Source organism: Heloderma suspectum, chromosome 2 (assembly GCF_057233095.1).
Source record: "Heloderma suspectum isolate Gila_16-S chromosome 2, 16-S_ref, whole genome shotgun sequence".
NCBI lineage: Eukaryota > Metazoa > Chordata > Lepidosauria > Squamata > Helodermatidae > Heloderma > Heloderma suspectum.
The window spans coordinates 89,033,697-89,054,149 of NC_139459.1; the positions used below are offsets into that span (position 1 = coordinate 89,033,697).

The 20,453-nt window shown below is 45.3% G+C and overlaps 1 protein-coding gene across 1 annotated transcript in view; it reads left to right on the top strand.

Moving 5' to 3' along the window:
- The first annotated feature begins 380 nt into the window (after positions 1-380).
- Positions 381-20,453, top strand: part of CNTNAP4 (contactin associated protein family member 4) — a 333,732-nt gene continuing 313,659 nt past the window's right edge. Inside the window, exons 1-3 of the mRNA XM_084829657.1 lie at positions 381-705; positions 960-1,025; positions 17,122-17,232. Coding sequence (XP_084685783.1) covers positions 381-705; positions 960-1,025; positions 17,122-17,232 — 502 coding nt within the window. The remainder of the gene's footprint in view (positions 706-959; positions 1,026-17,121; positions 17,233-20,453) is intronic.

Genomic DNA, 20,453 nt, shown 5'->3' on the forward strand with positions numbered 1-20,453 from the left:
ACAAATTGTTAAGATTTTATCTGACAGTTGAGGGGCGCTGCCTGGGCCTATACGCATAGCAGGAGTTTTCCTGTTATTCAGCTTCCTTTACTATGTCCAGCACTATGGCAGTGTAGGAGATGAGTCCAATCCTGGCCTTTAAGTAAGATCTAGTGTAGGCTCCTTTGATTTTCTCTCACCCTACGCATAGGGTATCCTGCCAGAGTAACCATAGTTTTGGATCCAGTTTCTTCCCAAGCAAAGGCCTCACCATACTGTTCAGCTGGAATCAATTTAGGACTACGATCAGTTGCAAAAGCCCATGAAAGGAACTATGGCTCTCTGCCTGGACTATTGGGGGGCAGGCTCGCTGCACTGGCCTTCTGGGAATCTGGGCTAAGATGAAGGGTGGGGCTGACAACACTGCCGACTTCCAGGTCAGGCAGGTGCTCCGGGGTTGGACTTGGGGGTCCCTGATGCCTCCAGACTCCAGAGCCCTTCTGCTGCCAGACATATTGCTGGGTTTATGGGGTCTTTGGCCCGCTTTTGTTAACTCACCACACGAGGCTTTGCAGTTTGGTGATGTGCAATATCCCCAGCAGGTGGTCTTTATTCAGCTGAGGAAGTATAGAACCGACCGGGTCGGGAGTGGGGTCAGCGCGTCGCTCTTCCCAGCCCTAGTGCTGGACCTTCGTCTGGTCGCTGCCCTGGGGGCTTTTTCTCAAGGTCTGGGAGAGTCTTCCCGGCCCCTTCTTTGGCCTTAGTGACTCCTCTTCCCAAACCAAACATCAATTCTGGGTAGTCACTCTGCAGCCTTTAAGGTGGTGGGTTTGCCCCGTGTCTCTGGGGCTCACATCGGACAAAGTGCAGTCCATCAGCTGGTGGTGCTCCAAAGCGTACTGGGCCTTCGCAAGACCACTGCTAGGCCTTTTCAAATATGAGGATGATGGTGTTCACATGCTCGTCTCTTGTTCTTTCAGATGTCCGGAGTGTGAGGGAACCGGTACGGGTGCTCATCTGGGGGCACAACTTGGTTCTCTGGGCAGGTCGGAGTGCCTCCTCAAGTGGCGGAGCCTGGCTGGGGCTCAGCTGGTGTGCCACCATTCAGTGGTTGGGCAGATGCAGCATGTGTTGGGAGTGCCTCCTGCCCACGTTCTTCCAGCAAGGGCTGGTGAAGGTTCCCCTGCAGATTCTGGTTCTGCACATGGGGGGAACGATTTATGCCTGCTGACAGGCAAGGTCCTGATTCTTCAAGCCTGAGATTTACGGCTGATTTGGTGTCGCTGACCCGGACTTGCCACCATTGGGTCCAACCTGCTGCCAAGGGGGGCATGGAAAGATGGTTAGGATCCCTGAAGATGGTGGTCATCTCTGACCTAGGCAAGGTTTTCTTTTTAGCGGATCTGCGAAGGGGCATCCTGGAGTGTTTTGCTGCATAGGTGGGGGGGGGGAAGGTGACTAAGCAGAGGCTTGTTACCCTCCTGTGGCGGTTCCAGGCAGGCACTCCACTGGGGGAGAGGACAGGTGAGCATTCGTGGGCACCGTTTCAGGTGACTGGTAAGGCCCAAGGCTTTCGGCTCCGGGTTTCGTGGCCCCAAGTTGGGAGATACGGCTTACCACCTGAGGCTGACCCTCCTCACCAACTCGGGTTCCGTGGCTCGAGGGGGGGTGACAGGGGAAGGTCTCCTAGCCCAGAATTGGGTGGATTGATCTGCAGGGTGGCTACGGTGGATGCCACGCCTCAGACGACGAATGCCTCACTCAGTACCTGTCATGATTACTTGTTTTTCTATGCGCCCGCCGGTGCTTCCTTCACAGATTGTAATATGTCAATAAATGTGGCCCAGTTTTATCCCAACTCTACTGGTGTCGTTTTGTCATTTCTCCCCCCTATGCACCTGCAATGACTTCATTGTTGTTGTTCAGTCGTTCAGTCGTGTCTGACTCTTCGTGACCCCATGGTAGGGGTGGACGAAAAGTCCCTTACCTGTCGTCGAAGGACGTTCGCGGTGGGGGGGAGGCGCTTCGCTGCTCCCCCCGTGAAGTTCAGGCCGGGGGGGGAGGCTTCCCGCCTCGCCCTAGCCGAAATTCAGGCTGGGGGGGAGGCTTCCTGCCTCGCCCGGCCACGAACGCGAAAGTTTAAAAAAAAAAAACAACTCCCCCTGATAGGCTACGTGACGATTAACGTAGCCTATCACGGCTAGATCTGCAAAGTCAGCCATGATAGGCTACGTCAATCGTCACGTAGCCTATCACGGGTGACTTAAAAAAAAAAAAAGTGCGTACGCTAATGGCGGCCCCCATAGGGAGCCGCCATTCGCGTTCCTTATTTAGTCGCTGTAGTCTACGTAAATGTTTACGTAGACTACGGCGAAAATAAGGGCAATGCAAATAGCGTTGCCCTTATTTTCGCCGTAGTCTACGTAAATCTTTACGTAGACTACAGCGACCAAATAAGGAACGGGAATGGTGGCTCCCTATGGGGGCCACCATTATCCGTACGCGCGTTTTTTTTTTTTTTTTAAAGTCACCCATGATAGGCTACGTGACGATTGACGTAGCCTATCACGGCTGACTTTGCAAATCTAGCTGTGATAGGCTACGTTAATCGTCACGTAGCCTATCAGGGGGCTTTTTTTATTTTATTTTATTGGAATGGCGGCGGCGGCAGCCGGTCGAAAGACTGGCTGCCGCTCCCGCCCCGCTCGAACACCCGCCGAACCGCCGGCCGGACCCACCGCCGGGAGGGACATTCGGCGAAGGTAAGTCCCGTCCCGGGGGGGATGCGGGGGGCGGGGGGGGGTTAGGAGGATTTCTCCCTGAAACTTGTTCGGGGGGCTGAACACGTTGGCGCTCGGCCCCCCGAAGTTTCAAGGAGAAATTCTCCGCCATCCCTACGCCCATGGACCATAGCATGCCAGGCCTTCCTGTCCTGCGCTCTCTCCCGGAGCATGCTCAAGTTCATATTCATTGCATTGGTGATGCTATCTAGCCATCTCATCCTCTGCCGTCCCCTTCTCCTTTTGCCTTCAGTCTTTCCCAGCATCAGGGTCTTTTCCAGAGAGTTTTCTCTTCGCATTAGGTGGCCAAAATATTTGAGCTTCACCTTCAGTATCTGTCCTTCCAATGAGCACTCAGGGTTGATTTCCTTTAGGATGGACTGATTTGACCTCCTGGCAGTCCAGGGGACTCGTAAGAGTCTTCTCCAGCACCACAGTTCGAAAGCATCAATTCTTCGGCACTCAGCCTTCCTTATAGTCCAGCTCTCACAGCCATACATTACTACTGGGAAAACCATAGCTTTGATTAGACGGACCTTTGTCGGCAAGGTGATGTCTCTGCTTCTTACTATGCTGTCTAAGTTTGCCATAGCTTTCCTCCCAAGGAGCAAGCGTCTTTTAATTTCATGACTACAGTCACCGTCTGCGGTGATCTTGGAGCCCAAGAAAGTAAAATCTGTTACTGCTTCCATTTCTTCCTCTTCTATATGCCAGGAAGTGATAGGGCCAGATGCCATGATCTTAGTTTTTTTAATGTTGAGTTTCAAACCAGCTTTTGCACTCTCCTCTTTCACCCTCAACAAGAGGCTCTTTAGATCCTCTTCGTTTTCTGCCATTAGGGTGGTATCGTCTGCATATCGGAGGTTGTTGATAATTCTCCCAGCAATCTTAATTCCGACCTCTGATTCATCCAACCTGGCATTTCTCATGATGTACTCTGCATATAAGTTAAATAAGCAGAGTGACAATATGTAGCCTTGTCGTACTCCTTTCCCAATTTTGAACCACTCGGTTGTTCCATGTCTGGTACTTACTGTTGCTTCTTGACCCTCGTACAGGTTTCTCAGGAGACAGGTAAGGTGGTCTGGTACTCCCATGACCTGAATATTCCAAATACAGAGGTTATCATATTACACAGAATATTTTATTTATCTAAGACAGTTAGTTGGCAAGAGCTGTCCTTGCATCTTTTAAGATGATAACGAGTATCTGATGGGGGATGCTTTGTATTGCTAACAAATTAGAATTTTAATCTGCCATGCTGTGTTATCTGTTTGGATTGTGTTCTATCTCCTGTGAATGGCATATTACAAATCTGCCATTTTAAAAAGCAGCTAACAACTGCGTATAGCCCAACTATCACTGAAACTAATGACTGTCATGGGTCTGAGCACGGACAGCAAATGATTATAGGTGAAGTAGAAATGGCATTGCATTAAAAAGAAGGAAGGATTGGATCAGTAGAACTGCCTTTTGTTGGGACATCCAAGCATATAGTAAAAAGTAGGCCCCTTAAACAGTACCTTTGGCAGGGATGGACAAACCTGGCAATGTTGGTTTGTTTCAGTTTCTTGTTTCTAATTAGGTTTGGTTCATCTTGAACTTTGAGGGGTTTTTTTTAAGTTTGCATGAAAATCTATAAGCATTGCAGCAGTGCACATTTCTCCTAATATATGCATTTTTGTAGGCATTTTTGCTTAATATACACATTTTTTGCCAGCAATTTTCCTAATATGATGAATTTTTAACATTGTTTCCCCTAATATACACATTTTTGTATACATTTTTTGATTGGAGAACTCTACTGCAAAATTCAGAGCAGAGCAACTTTAAAGGATAACTGTATTTTGGTTTGCTTAGTGGTTTGGAAGTGCAAAATTCGGTAAGAATGAATTTCTCCCCCATCCTTAACCCTCTGTTTTTCAAATATCCAAGTTAGCTTACGTTGCTCAATTTCTGCATAGAGCCCCATATTAGCTTAAGCAAAATCACTCCTGATCTCCAATCTTTATTTTCTGAACATCTTGGCAAATGCTAGATAAGCAAGCTTATCTTCTAGCATACAAATGTGCAAACTAAAAATGAGATCCGGATACTAATCGTTGACACACTGACTGCGTTGAGATGATAGCAATGGGGAAAGAAGCCATTGTAGCTCCCCCCCTTCCCCCGCACATGGTGCATGCATGACTGCCATTTACATAATTCCCCACGCTGCAGCACAGGTTGGTGTGTCTGAACCCAGTATGTGGCGTTGCAGAGGTCGCTTTGTACCCATCCTACAACCCATGTTGTGCTGTAGAGGTTGTAGGGTGGGTACGAAGGGCATTTGGAAATGAGCTGGATATGGAAATACAAAGCTGAGCTGGGGGCCACGTGGTATGCTGACATGTGTAGAATTGCTCTGGAAAACATCAGATCAAGAAGTGATTATGTGAAAGTGTGTGGCTGAGACTACAATCGCATACATACTTACCTGAGAGTAAGTGCCATTGAATTCAATGGGGCTTGCTTCTGAGTAGCCTTCCATAAGAGCACACTGTAAGTCTGCTTAGGGGAGCAGCCGTAACATCCCCCATTGCCAATCTTCAATGCATTTATTTGGAACTCCCCCCCCCCCTTTAAGTGGAGTTTACTTCTGAGAAGAAAAGAAGTGCTCCTGAGTAAGATCATGCTGGCAAAAGCAGAGACATGATGAGGTGAGTACAGTGGATTATTCTGCCCACCCCCACCATCACCTCCACTTCCTTGCTCTTGATAAAGAACACCAAGGCTTTGGAGGACGATTGTCATCCTGTGTCAAGGGCTCCTTGGAGGCCTCTTTTAGTCTAATCCAGTAGCCAAGTCCAGACACAGACAAAGGGATTCTTTTAAAAGCTTTATTCCTTTTTTACAACTTAACAGCTCTACTATCAGCGACTAGCTATGAGCAGCAGAGTACCTATGCCCTAAGTTGGAACAGTTGGTCCCCATTGGAAGGAGAATCACTGGCAGGCCCTGAACTTATGGGCTAGGGAGAGTCCCTCCCCTTTTCGCTTGGATCCTCTGGGCGCAACCGTTGTCTGCACGCCAACCAGGCACTACGCCTCCTTTCCACACCCTCCATTTGGCACCGCTCTCTGAGTCAGTGTTGCGCGTCCAGCAAGTCTTCTTCCCATGCTCTCTCATTCCCGGGACTGCTATCTATGTCAGGAATGCTGGTGCGAGGAATCTCTGCCAGCTGTTGGCCCTGGGAAGGATGAGCGCGCTCCTCTCCCAGGAGCGGCTGCTCCACCTCAGATCAGAACTACTCTGGGATTCTATGGGCTCAGTGTCCACCCTGACATCCTGAGCCCTTTGTCATCCTGAGCCCTCACCTGCTTCTCCTCTGTTTTCTTTTCTTACATTCTTTGCCCAGGGAAAAGGCATTCTGCAAGGGTACCCTTAGGCTACCCAAGAAGCAGCAGCAAGAACAACACTCTCTGTACACCACAGAGAGAAGTGGAGAACTCTAGCCAAGGGCTTGTCAGGCAAGAAAGTGGGCTTGCCTGGTTGTTTAGGGTTGCTGCCGTTAAGGGACTTCAGCTTCCTGAATCCTAGCAGGATGTGAAGGTTTGATGCCTATGGAGGCAAAGGGGAAAAGGGTCAGGCTTAGAGCCCTGTTTGTTGTTGTTGTTGTTGTTGTTCAGAAGGGATATCCCTGAGAGGAATAGTTTCATTTCCTTGGTTAAGTTTCAGTTTCATTTCCCCAGTTAAGTTTCATTTTTTCAGGTTTGAAACGGTACTTCCCATTTTGAGAGAAGAGGGTAAAAAACAAAACAAAAAACAGTCAGAAAGACCTAGGGATGTACAAAACCACTTACCTGTTTTGTAAGTGGCATCCACGGTGGGGGGGGGGAGGCGCTCCATCCCTCCCCCCAGAATCTTCCCTGGCTGGCTCTGCTCTGCGGTGACTACACGGAGCCGCTGGCCGGGTGCCTCCGTAGCCGGACATATGGCTGTGGCAGGTCTGTGGACACAAATGGTGGCTGGCGTAGTGGCCCCATTTGCATCCCTTCGCTGAGCCGTGATAGGCTACGTAAATATTTACGTAGCCTATCACAGCAAAGAGTGGGGACGCAAATGGGTTGCTCCGTTCTGCCACAGATTCTGGGGGGCCGAATTTACTGGAATTCGGCCTCCTTGGGATCCGTGGCAGAATTCTCTGACATCCCTAGAAAGACCAGAGAAGTAAGAGCAGAGTCAGGAAGAGCAGAGCAGGAAGAGGGAGCAGGAAGAAGCAGTCTGGAGAAGTCTAAGTACAACTAGGATAAATGAACTTGCCTTTTACAACCTTTGTTTTCTCTTAATGCCTTTTGTATTACTCAGCCCTATTGTGTAAATACCGTTAGTTGTGATTGGCTTGTTTTAATTTATCAGTAAACTGTTGTGGTTAAATGCTGTGTCTAGAGTGTCAATCACCCCACAACTAAAATCAAAACCCCACTTTATTGGAAAGCGGAAAGTAAAAGAAGGAAGGTGGGACTTTTAAGGAGGCATGAAATCCTTAGGAAATTGTTCAGGGGGTCCAGATCATAAGAAGCATTGAAAACACCCATGTTCTCTGTTCATGTGGCTGTCAATAAAAAGGGATGGCTTGAAAAAGCAGGGCAAGGAGCTGCCTTCCCTTCTCTTCAACCGGCACAGCAGAAAGAAAGCTGGGATCATGCTGGCTATCATCAGTGCAATCTTTGCATTCAATGGGCTTTTTTCCCTCTCTGGGTGAGTGGGGAAATCTCCCTTTTCAGCCAGGCAGGACGAAGCCTTGAAAGCTAGGGTTCACTGGCTATCAGACGGCTTTGAAACAGCTTTCCCCCGCTCCCTGCTGAGCAGGGAGAATAAATACATCAAGCAGGGCTCTGAGAAGTGGCATGGCCATTTCAAAAAGTTTTTTTGAAGATGTTGCTTTAGATCAGGCACTAATTGGGTAGGTCTCCAAGAAGAAACCTTGAAGACAAGTATTATCCTTCTTTTCCCTCCCTGTTGAGGAGAAAAGGGGATAATCCGAGTTCTTGAAAGATGCAGGAACCTCCCAGCCAGCATGCACCCTAGAGTGCCCATGGAAGGACCTCACAACACAAGGTCCTTTTATGGGTATTCCAGGAAGTGCACCAAGACTGGAGACTTTAGAGAACAGCAGACGAGGATTGTCGTTTAAGAAGAACACCCACTCCGCTTGCCGTGCTGTACTGTCTGTTACCGGTAAATGCCCCCCACACACACTACTTGTGAGAAATTTGTAAGAAATTCACCGCACCCCACGACAGAGGGAGAAAAACCATTGCCTCTTTTGCAGGGGGCGACAAGGTTCATGAAAATGGGAGGGTGGATTTGGCACAGCACTATGCAGTATTAACAGGGCTGTCATAAATTGCTCTGTCAGCGCACACACTCACCCCAATCTGCAGTAAGAGTATAAAAGTGAGCTACACTGCAGGGTTATTTATTTTACTCTCTCAACCCAACCTGCAACATAAAATCCATAATTCATAAAAGCAATCCACAAAAGCAATGGATAACTTTGCATGGTTGTTATAAGCTACTCTCTTCACCCCAATCCCCAACCTGCAACTGAGGTCTAATACCTCCGGTCAACTCTATAGGTTTGTTGTAAACCGCTCAAAGCCTGATCTTCAGTATTCAGCAGGACCTGCACTGCAGTCTGCAGGGCTTTCCAAAGCCACTCGCTGCAAGCCTCAGTCCTTTCCAACCTCCACTATTGGGACAATAAACTGCATTTGCTTTGGAATTTGTTTGAATGTTTCACACTAAATAAGAACTGAGGTAGAGCAGGAATTCTTTTTGCTGCTAACTTTTGCTGCTGTTTGCAGCGCGCGGATGGGATGGGACTGGTGCCCAGTCCCAGCTAAAGTAAAATCTTGAGTTTCTCTGCTGATTTCTATGGGCAGCTCGCTCTTCCTTCCTTGGGAACATTCAACATTTAAAAATAACTTCTCTCTGTGAACCAGGAAATAACCTAACCAGACAATGAGGGTTCTCCATCCGTTTGTATAACTATGAGTCTCTTCCTCCATCCTCTTTTGCTCCATTCATTTCTCTTAGGGAAAGAAAGATGAGGCAAATCGCCGCAAATGGAGCAAAGGACAACAGAGGAAGAGAGAGAGAGTTACAATTGCCCCCTTTTCACTCTCCTTCTTCTTACTGCCTCTGTGCTCTTATATTTAAACCGTATGCTAGTCACTAGTGAACCTTTAGTAACAGAGGGAAAGTGGAGGTCAGTAGTTAGGAAGCTTCCATGGTATAGTCCAGCCAAAATATGCCACCAATGTATCTCTGTTGCGCTTCTTGCCATTTTAAAGTTTATGATCTTGCCATATTTATGGCAACCCTTATGCAGGGGTTAACATTAGATAAAGCCTTTAGGCTGCAGCCCTATGCACACTTACCAGAGAGTAAGTTCCATTGAACTCAGTGGGGCTTACTTCTGAGTAGTCATGCATAGGGCTGAACTTTCTTAGAGGGAACAGTCCCAGACAGCATCTAAGGGGCCATGGATAGGTCAGATTCCCACATCCAAGGTTGGTACAGCACTCCGACTTTGGAGCTGGGAATAGGAGCTCTGACTTCCCTCCCTATCGCAGCCAGCATGGAAAGAACTGTGCTGGCTGCTCTCCGAGGCTGGGATCTCAACCTCAGAGGATGAGGGAAGGGGGCATTCAGTGTGTGTGGGGGGGAGGGGACTGGAGAAGCCAAGATACGAGCTATCCTGAGGCTTCTCGAGCATCCTTCCCTCCCCCTCCGAGATGCTTTCCCTAGATGGGCCAAAAAGCCCATCTAGCGAAAATGCAGGGGAGGAAGAGCAGCAGAGGCAAAGATTGCCTCTGCTGTTCCTTCCACCCTGCATAGGATGACCATAAGCCTCTGAGTTCAGAGCCTTTCGGTCATCACCACAGCATTGCACCCTCACACAGTGCAGTCCTATTCTGCACGCAGTGGGACTTACTCTCAAAGAAGTATACATAAGATTGCAGCCTAAATCAATTACTCTGCAGTAATGAATGGGTTTGCTCTGTAGTATATGAAAAGGAAACATGCACCTAGGGTGGCTGCTGTATAACCTGGCCCAGAATGCATGATTTTGGCAAAGGATGGCATTCAGAGTGTAAATAGATTTCAGTTTATTTGAAAACTGCAGATACCAGGTCCCTCAAGCATCATCATCCTTCCTGTATTCCAAAGGGGGAAAAGCTAAATCATCTCCTTCATAATTTTGCATATGCAACCTTTGCTGCCATGCTGTTTGGAGAAATATTTCTCTTTCTCTCTCTCTTATTAAATCTGCATTGAGATTACAGTGTATTGTGGAATTAGGCTTTTGATAACTTGAATGAGCCCTAATGTGGTTGATGGGCCAATATTTATTTATATGTTGATCCACTCCCTCCTGTGTCTTCATTTTATCTCCCCCAGGCCTTTCATTTTAATTGCATATCAGCTTCCCCCCTCCCCTCCCATGCAATGTTCTCTCCATTTCCCTCTTTTGGCTTGCTCTGCTCATTTTCAGACATCTGGTTTTTAAAATGCTACTATTATAAGTAAAGTCAATACACCACTCCATCAGCCCCTGGCACCACTGGTACCACAAGCAACTGTCTGCCTTATTTCTCTCCCCCAGCCCGTTCCCCGAAGACTGGCTGAGTTAATGCTGCAACCTGTTCACTCTTCAGGCCTGAAATCTGCAAATCTGCTTCAGTTTTGCCACAAGTGCTTGTAGATCAGCAGCATCCCAATGAGTGAGCACAACTTTGTAAAATGCATTACGAATACCCTTTTGTCTGTGCTCAGTTTAACTCTGAGGAATGCCAATGATGATCTGCTGACCCTATCACTATCCTTGGATGTTGTTTAAAGAAGAAGATTGCAAACAGAAATCAAGCTGGTTAGTTCAATTCATGAACATCAACCTTGCTTGCCTGTTATTTTTGGCCTTATCTACTTCTCATCTCTGTCCATTGCACTCCCAGAGTTCCTTCCCTCTCATGCCTGATCTATAATCGCCAGATCAAAACAGAATATGGTGTTAATAATGAGTTCTGAGGTGAAAGGACCGCAAACTACAGCTGGGAATGGCACTTTTGAATGCTTGCCTATATGGAAAAACTCCCTGCAGCAGGGTGCAAACTGAGACAGAACATTTATCCCTGCTGTACTATTCTTTTACTTGAAGGGAGTTTTCCACATAGGCAAGCATTCAAAAATGGTATCCCCTAGTACAAATCTAAGCACAGTGCTATTATACATTCTGGAGCATTGTGCTCCCGTCCGACTCCCTCAGGACTCTCCAGCCTCATTCCGCAGCACATGTAGACCAGCTCTCAGATAGGAAAATGAGTCCTGAGATGAAGAGCAGACAGTACCACTTCAGACCTGTGAGTAGCAAGTAGGGGATATTTTGGAATGCTTGCCCATAAATGAACACATTCGGGGAAAATGTTTAGCATCTGCTTCTTCTAGATGTCCTACGTAGGGATGGATGACAAATTCATTTCACTTCGGGGTGGTTTTTATCAGGATTTACCCAGTTCTTACTTTCTGGACTGAACATGGACTCAGACTCAATTTGCGGTTAAAGTCAGTACATTTCCAAGCTTGTAGTGTGATTCATGGACACCCCCCCCCCCCACACACACACACAAATGTGTTTGACAGCATGCGTACATTTGAAAAATGTGCACAAATGCACTTTAATCAATGAGAGAAGGATGTGGACACAGGGTTGTTGCAAGTGCCTGACTGGGTCCAGGAGGCCAGGGGGCTCCCCACACTTGGCCTCCTGGACCCTGCTTGCCGAGCCATGGCGTGGGGCACTGATAGGCGCAGCCCTTGAGTGCCCCAGAGCTCACAGCACCCAGGATCAGCTCACCCCTCACTGCTTCCTTCTCCCCCGCCCCCGGCTGTGGCGGCAACTGTGGGGGCAACAGCATCGGTAGGGCAGGAGGATGACAATTGGAGCTTCCCTCTTGTCCCACCGATGCTGGCATGGTAGCCAGGATGGAGGAAAGAGGAGAAGTGAGATGTGCTCCCTTCTCCTCCTCCCCCCATCCTGGCTACCATGGCACCAGCACTGGTGGTGGGCAGGAGGACTTACCAGGCCCATCGGCTTATGTGTGTCCTTCCTTGCCTGTCCTCCTTAGAGGGCACAATTTTAACACAAGATAGGGGCTCTTGTTTTTCCTAAATCTATTCTTGCATTAAAATGGCAGCTGCAAAGGAGGACAGGAAGAAGAAATAGGTGAGCCAGGCCTGGACACGAGCAGAAGGGTTGCCACGCCCTCCAGGGGCTCGCATGGTCCAGCATCCCTATGTGTGCATTTTAAAGATGTGCATGTGCACAGTTGATGTGTGCATTTGGAAAAATACGCACGAAAATACACACATGTGGAAAGAAAAAAGGAAGATCACAATCTGATACAGTGATGAGACTGAATGAGCTTCGACTTCGAGGTGGAATTTGGAGAACTTTGACAAACTTGTGTTTTGCTTGCATGCACAGCCCTGAGTTTACTACATGCCATGACTCTAACATTCTGAGGAATCATGCTAATTTCAGTTGTGAGTTACACTTGTAGTAGTGATGGAAATTTACCATTATTCACATGTTCAAAAGTGCTCTCTTTGTTATTACTGCTGCAAATGCTGCATATGAAATACATATTCCAAGGCTGAGTTCAGCATTCTTCTGTAACGTGCAGAATTCACTTTTTTTTTTGTTTAAGGCATCTTGCAGGGCTGTTGGAAGTCTATTTGTTCTCTGTTTGAACAACCTTTTTAGCCCCAAGGGAAGGGCCACATGTGATTCTCACTCAGGATTTGGGGGGTGCATACAAGCATGCATACAGGCATGCACACACAGCAAACTCTTTCCTCAGAGTAGCGAGGAAAAGAGTAATCTGTATGAGGATCACTGGAGGAGGGAATTCAGTGGCAGTGGAGGTGGGTGGTTCGGTCCAGTTCAGTCAATTGAGGCCCTTCAGGGCTTGCATGCAACAACCAGGGAACAGGTTGGGCACCCCTATCCTATATAAACCATGGGCAGAGAATGTATTTTTAAAGCCATTCTACTGATCAATAGATTTAATACACATGTCCATAATCTACTACCAGGGACTGAATATAACATCCTGAAAATCTCCGTTTTCATTTTGAAAAAAGTTTCTAGACCTCATGAGTAAAGATGAAAAATCCAAAAGGTGTATGTAAAATCCGACAAAGGCTTAGGAATTAAAGGAAGGCTTGGAAAGGCTACAGATAGTTAGGACATTAATATCCTCTACAATATTTTTAGTTCCTCACCATGGCAATAATGAACTGGTTTAGAATAGTGGCTAAGAGAATGAGCTACAAATCAGGATGTCTCCAATTTAAATCTTGCCTTTGCCGTTTGCCATGAACTTACTGGGTGGTGACTTTAGGCTACCAGCTCTCTCTCTCTCTCTCTCAACTTCTGTTCCTCCATCTGTATTATGGGGTGTAATAATAATGACTTACCTTGTAAGGTTGTTGTAAGGGTTACAGCTACCTAAGCACTTTGAACCCTTGAAAACGCTATTCAAATGTAAGCAATAGTAGTGTCTGTACAGGTCACCTAATCTAATTTCTGTTTCCCTCTCTCCATTCCTGTCTCCTTTGCTTTGAAAACAACAACACACTGGGGTTTTTTTTTGGGGGGGGGGTGTTGTCGATGAGGTCCCAATATATGTTCAAGCCTTCACGAGTGGCAACAACTACGGATGGTACCTGTGTGTGAAAACAATGATCAGGTATCAGATGTCACGGTCAGAGCTTGCAGACATGTTTACTGTTAAATGTAGGCAGTTCACCCATTCACTTAACACAAGTAATTGAGCGACAGATATTTATAAAGAGCTTGTCATATTGGGGAATCAAACCACAGGGAATCACATCATCAGAAGACTTCAGGGTGGGAGGAGCTTCAGGTGGGCTTTCTGTTGTGTAGGGATCAGTGAACCTGTCAGTTTCTCTTTCTCTCACATTCATTTTGTTTGTTTGTTTAATCTCAAGTTCTTTTTGTCATGAACGTGGAGAACTTGACAAATTTTGGTGAATTCTTATAAAAAACAAATTGAAATAAAATTCTTACCCATCACCAGCCAAATTCAATAGGTACAGCTTTTCCCAGCATGGAGACTGGAGAGAGCCATGTTTTACCTGCCTCCCATGTAGCTGTTTAAAGATGCAGAGCCCATCAGAAAAAAGAGGTGGCGACCCTAATTCAGCACTAACATGGTTGAATACACAGGTATTCAACCCCAAACTTTTATGAACTAAGCACTGAAAGCCCTGGGCCTGAATGGTCAGATCTGTCAGTTTTGATGTCTCCCACATTCACATAAAAAAAAACAAAAAAAAATCTCAAGTTCTTTTTGTCCTGAATATGGAAAACTTACTTACTTACTTATTTATTTGATTTGTGCCCCGCCTTTCCACCAAGAAAATATCACTGAAGGTGGCATACTATCATAGGAACTATTTAAAAATTAAATAATTAAACAAATATTAAATGAATGCATTAAAAATACAATTAAAACACAACAATAACAAAGTAAAACAGCACCCAACCCATCAGACATACTTACACAGCAAAGGCCTGCTTGAATAAAAAATGTCTTTGCCTGGCAACAGAAGGACAACAGAGAGGGAGCCAACCTAGCCTCCCTCAGCAGGGCGTTCCACAGCTTGGGAGCCGCCACTGAGAAAGCCATCTGTGACCTGTCACGTCACCACCAAACACACTTCCAAATCAGGAATGTACGGACTGTGTAAAATCTGCTCTGTCAGTGTTCCATGGATTGTCGGCCCCTTTTGATCCATTGTCCGCTTACAAACGGATGCAAATTATTGTTTTTTTGGCCTTGTGGAAAAATACACAAATAATTGTGTAAAAGGTTTTGTGACCATTTACATACTTTACTTTACTTAGTATGTAACATTTCGTGTATTGTTCCCCATTCCGTTCAACTTTTCCTCAGGAGAAACTTGCATATTTTCCTACGAATAAATACGTGTAAATTTTGGGAAAGTAAAAAAACCCACGAAAGTCCATGGACTTCGCATGGCCTGAGGCGGTTGCTCTGCAGCATATTCTGCAGGTTGGATTCTTAGAAATCTGAGCTCGTTTTAGTCTGTCTTGAATTTCTCCAGCATCCCTATTCTGAAGGCAGTGGTACTGAAACAAGGACCTTTCTCAAAGATCTTAAAACTTGGGCAGGCTCATATGGGAGAAGGTGGTCTTTCAGGTAGCCTGGTCGCAAGCCATATAGGCCTTTATAGGTACCCGGCACTTTGGATTGTGCCCAGAAACAGACCAGTAGCCAGTGAAGCTGTTGTAACAAGGGAGTCACATGCTCCCTGTAATTGGCCCTGATCAACAGTCTGGCCACAGCATCTGGACAAGCTGAAGTTTCTGAAGTTGCCCCATGGACAGCATGTTACATAGTAGACCAAATTTGTTGTTGTTCAGTCGTTCAGTCGTGTCCGACTCTTCGTGACCCCATGGACCATAGCACGCCAGGCCTTCCTGTCCTCCACTCTCTCCCAGAGCATGCTCAAGTAGACCAAATAGGATGTAACTAAGGCACATGTGATCATGGCCAGATGGGACATCTGTAGGAATGGGTGCAGTTGATGCACTAGAAAACACATCCTTGAAATGCACACTATGAATTCTGGTAAATTCTTATCAAAACCAAACAGAAATGAAATGCTCATTCATCCCTACTGTCATACTCTAGTATCACCACAGCAGATTGCTAGAGGGTGGTATCATAAGCTTCCAATTTAGGAAGGGTTAGGCAACTCAAGGAAATCATAGTCCCATGTGTCCTCTAAAAAGCTGATGACTCTAGCTTGATATTTATTTGGGAAACATCTAATGGTCTAGGGCTGGAGACAGAATGCTGGCGTAGGTGGACACTGCACAAGCAGTTCTACATTCTTATTTCAAAGAATTGTACACAGAGGGACATCTCAGCAGACTGAGTGCCCTAGGGCAAAATGGTCCTTATGTTAGAACTTTGGATGTGAACTGATTTGTACGAACATAACCTCAGTAGAGGAGGGGAAACAAAGATATCTGAAAACCCCTGTACAGATCGTGTGAAAGAATGAGCACTAATAGTTCTCATCATGATTTGTTGTATGGAGATAATTGTTTTCTTATTTCCCGACTCCCTAAGATATTATTGTATTGGAAAGGATGCTCAGTGAATTAGAATTAATTCCTTCTTAAAAGGCAGGTGTAATATTGTAAACCCTTCTAGCTTCATTGAACACACCTCGTGGTAGAAGGGAGAATTCATCACTGATTCTCCTTTTCCTGATGACAACCATCAGAGCAACCCAGTGCGCTTGAATCTGTTGGTCACTTTACAAACAGCGATAATCTACATCATTTTCCTGCTTTTACTTAACAAATGCTAGCCGAGTGTAATCAGAGCAACATTTTCTTCCACTTTTCTTTGTGTTTTCATTCAGTCTTACTTCAGCTAAAACTACAGGATTGATTCTCAGTTTATTTACTTATTTATTTATTTGCAAATATAAATGGAGAAATAATGCTAGTCCTATTTAGCAATCAAGCTGAAAAAGGATTTAACATCCCAAAATATTGATTAGAATCTGCTTGCTTATGGATCATTGATTGTGAACTGCTGCTCAATCCCTTTTTCTGAAACACTGTTGCTTCTTTGTGTAAAAAGCCCAAGACTTGCATACTAATAATGTCCAGTAATGATTTCATGTCCTTTCTACATCTCAAACATGCACACACACACAAAATTCCTGGCAGAACAAAGAGGCCCACTTAGCCAAGCACCTAGTAGTCTATTCTTAATGTAGGCTTTCTTTAAATCGCTCTCTCTCTCTCTTGATAGCTATTTTTTGGAAGTGTGATAGTACTTTAACACCGATTGATATATATGGCATATGTTCAGACCATACATAGCTTGGTGTTACTCAGGCTGAAGCTGTACTGGCAGGTGTCAATGTGGTGGCCATAAATAGTAGCTAGAAAGCTCTCATCCATTTATCAAGCCTGTCTTTGAAGTTAGGTTAGAACAGGGAGTACAGAAAGTCTCAGGGAACCCAGTAAATTACACCATAGTAATCTGATGAAATATTGATCAAATAAAAACTGCCAGCTCAGTACTGGTACTTGTAATAGACCCAAGACAAACACTGTGGGAACATGATCAGAGGTGTACAAGGTCAATTCTGATGTTTGCCGATGTTCTGTTTTAGTTATGGCTTTCCACAGACTTTCTTTAAGTGTGTGAGCCTGAAGCGTGATGTTTTTCCTCGACAGATAATTGTGATGATCAGCTGGTATCTGCCTTGCCTCAATCATCATTCAGCAGTTCATCAGAGCTGTCCAGTAGTCACAGTCCAAGATTTGCAAGGCTTAATCGAAGAGATGGTAAGTGTTCCCTCTGTTAATCTTAATTTCTCAATGTTTACCAAAGAAGTTTATGAAGACAAATGAACAGTTTGATATCTTGTATAGAATGTTGAATTGGAAGCATGCACTTTTTCAATATTTTATTCTCTTTCATGCTTGAAGTAGGCACCAATATAATTTTTCCAAGACCCAGACATTTATTATCCAAAGTTAGGCCACTTTGTCAAGCATAGTCCATCTGATTTCGAATGATCTACCTACGCTTATACAAGCTTCTTACATTTGTGAATTTGGACTAGAAAAATTAGAAAAGCAATAAATTCATCTGTGTGTCCTTTCCTTTGGTAAGTTAAAAATACAGGCTGCATTCAGGTGAACCTCCGAACCATTGTCTGGAGTATAAAAAATTACTCCTGTACTCACCTGCCCCTCTCTCCAGCCCTTCTCACAACAGCTTAATTACTTTCTACCTGGTTTGACCAATCCATAATTTGCAATTGCATTGGAATGTGGAAACCTATGAACAAACCAGGATCACAAACCAGTGTTTTATCCTAATATGCAATCCTGGTTTGTAGGCAAACTGTAGTTTGCCAAATTTTGATGAAAATTTCAGTTTGCCACATTTGGACACAATGACAAACAATGGTTTGATCAAACCAGGAAGTAATTTATTAAACCAAACGTGCAAGGATTGGAGGTAAGAGAAAGGTGATGATGGAAAGTACAAGGACAGGGTTAATTTCTGATCCTCCAAACCATGGTTTGCAGAATCGTCTGAATGCAGCCACATCTGAACTATATCTAATAATATCATTCTAATCTCAAATTAAAATTAAATTTTTAATTAAATTTAAAATTAAAAAGTGGATTCATCAGGAGATATTGGATTCTGGTAGGGATGGCGGAGAATTCCGCCATGGATCTCAGTGAGGCTGAATGCCAGTGCATTCGGCCCCCTGAAATCCGTGGTGGAATGAAGCCCCCGCCCCCCCAACCCATGAAAGGCACACAAAATGAAGCACTTACCTGCTGGCATCTGCGCTGACTTATGAATGGCGGCTGCCCTGCGGCCGCCATTCGCTTCCTGATCATAGCTGTCATAGGCTACGTAAATACTTATGTAGCCTATCACAGCTAATGCAGGGACGCCTTTTGTGTCCCTGCGGAGGCCGTGATAGGCTATGTAAGTATTTATGTAGCCTATCATGGAAAGCAAAAACAAACAAACAACATGTACACAAATAGCGGCGGCTATGGCAGCCGCCATTTGCGTTCCCTATTTTTCACCATTTTTTCCTACGTAAATATTTACGTAGGCTATTACGGCAAAAAAAAGGGGAACGCAAATAGCGTAGTGGGCGCTATTTGTGTTCCCCTTTTTTTCCTGCTGTAATAGCCTACGTAAATATTTATGTAAGATAAAATGGCAAAAAATAGGGAACGCAAATGGCGGCCACCGTAGCCGCCGCCATTTGCGTACGCTGTTTTTTTGTGGTTTTTTTGGCCTGCCATGATAGGCTATGTAAATACTTACATAGCCTATCACAGCAGCCTGGCTAGACGCAAATGGTGGCCTCTATGGCGGCTGCCATTTGCGTCGGCAGCAGCCCATCCGCAGCTGGAACTCCGGCTGCGGACGGCCCTGGCCGGCTGCTATGCAGAGCTGCTGCGGAGCAGAGCCGGCTGGGCAGGATTCCGGGGGGGAGGACCGGATCGCCTCCCCCCCGTCAAGGATTCTGGAGGGAGGGACGGAGCGCCTCCCCCCCACACTGTGAATCACATCCGCGAAAAGGTAAGTGACTTTTGTACATCCCTAGATTCTGGTTAGAGACAGATGGACTCACCTGCTCCCAATCAGCGCAGGTGCTCGCCAAGTCACCAGTGCCACCTTCCCCCACTCGCCAGGCTGCACGAGCCCTGGAGTGCTCAGTGAGCAGTCCGGGAGTGCCCCGCAGTTTCCTACTCTTCGCGGTGAGCTGTCATTTTTACACAAGATGGGAGCTCTGTAATTTCCGTTTATTTAATGTTGCACAAAATGGTGGCCATACAGTACCATTTCCCACAATGGGTCAGGCAAGCTCACGATTTTCTGTTTTTTTAATTTGACAAATTGTGATTTGCACAAAATTGCAGGTATAAATATTTATGGAAATCATTATTTGTGCAAAATTGTGGCTGTAAATAACACAATTTGTGCAAAATTGCAGGCGTTAATAGCCTTAAATAACACCAGGAAGTAATTCTATTTCTTCCTCACACAGGTCAGTCAGTCCATCCCTAACCAGAATCCAATATCTCCTGATGAAACCACTCTTTTTTATTTTTAGGAAAGGTTAGAATGATATTATTAGAAATAGTAAATAACACAATTTGTGCAAAATTGCTGTGATTTTGAACAAATCAAGATTTCTGTAAATATTTATACTTGCAATTTTGCACAAATTGCAGCTCAATTAAAGAACCCCCCACAAACTCTCACTGGGCATCCGCAGGCTCTATGGCAGCTTGCCTTGTGCACACAGCAGGGTTGGGCAGCCACTGGGAGTCAGTTGAGCAAAAACCTAACAGGACTTCCAGCGATGGACAAGCCTAGTTGAGGGTTTCTTTCTTTCTTTCTTTCTTTCTTTCTTTCTTTCTTTCTTTCTCTCTCTCTCTCTCTCTCTTTCTCTTTAAAAAAAGCCTTGCCAACTTGTTAATCCATTAGGGGCAGCCATATTTTTTTTTCTCCAGGAATCCTTCTGGGAACAATGCTACATCATCTTTTAGCTTTTTTCCCAGGGGGCAGCCAAGCTTTTTTTTTTTTTTAAGTAAAAGAAGGAGGGGAACTTGAGAAGACTACTCTCAGCTACCTTTTATTTTAAAGAAGGTGAGACCACCCACTTCCCATTCCTCCTGCAAAGGTCTTACAATTTCACCCACCAAACCAAACTTTGATTTGCCCCCCTCATCACCACAAAATATTGATTTTGAGGAAAAATACATATTTTGAGAGAAAATATGTATCTAAATAATACTTATTAGCACATTTTCATGTGGATTTTTTTTAAAAAAAAGATTAATGAGGAAACGGGAGATAATAAGCAGATTTGTCCATTCCTAATCCCCATTTCTTAAAAAGTGTTTGCTAAGGATCACCTGGCTAAGGATAACCTTCCAGCAGGAAGCTTTTGATGCTGCAGTCTATACACCAGCAGTGGGCAATTTGTGGACCTCCAGATGATTTGGCTGACAACTCC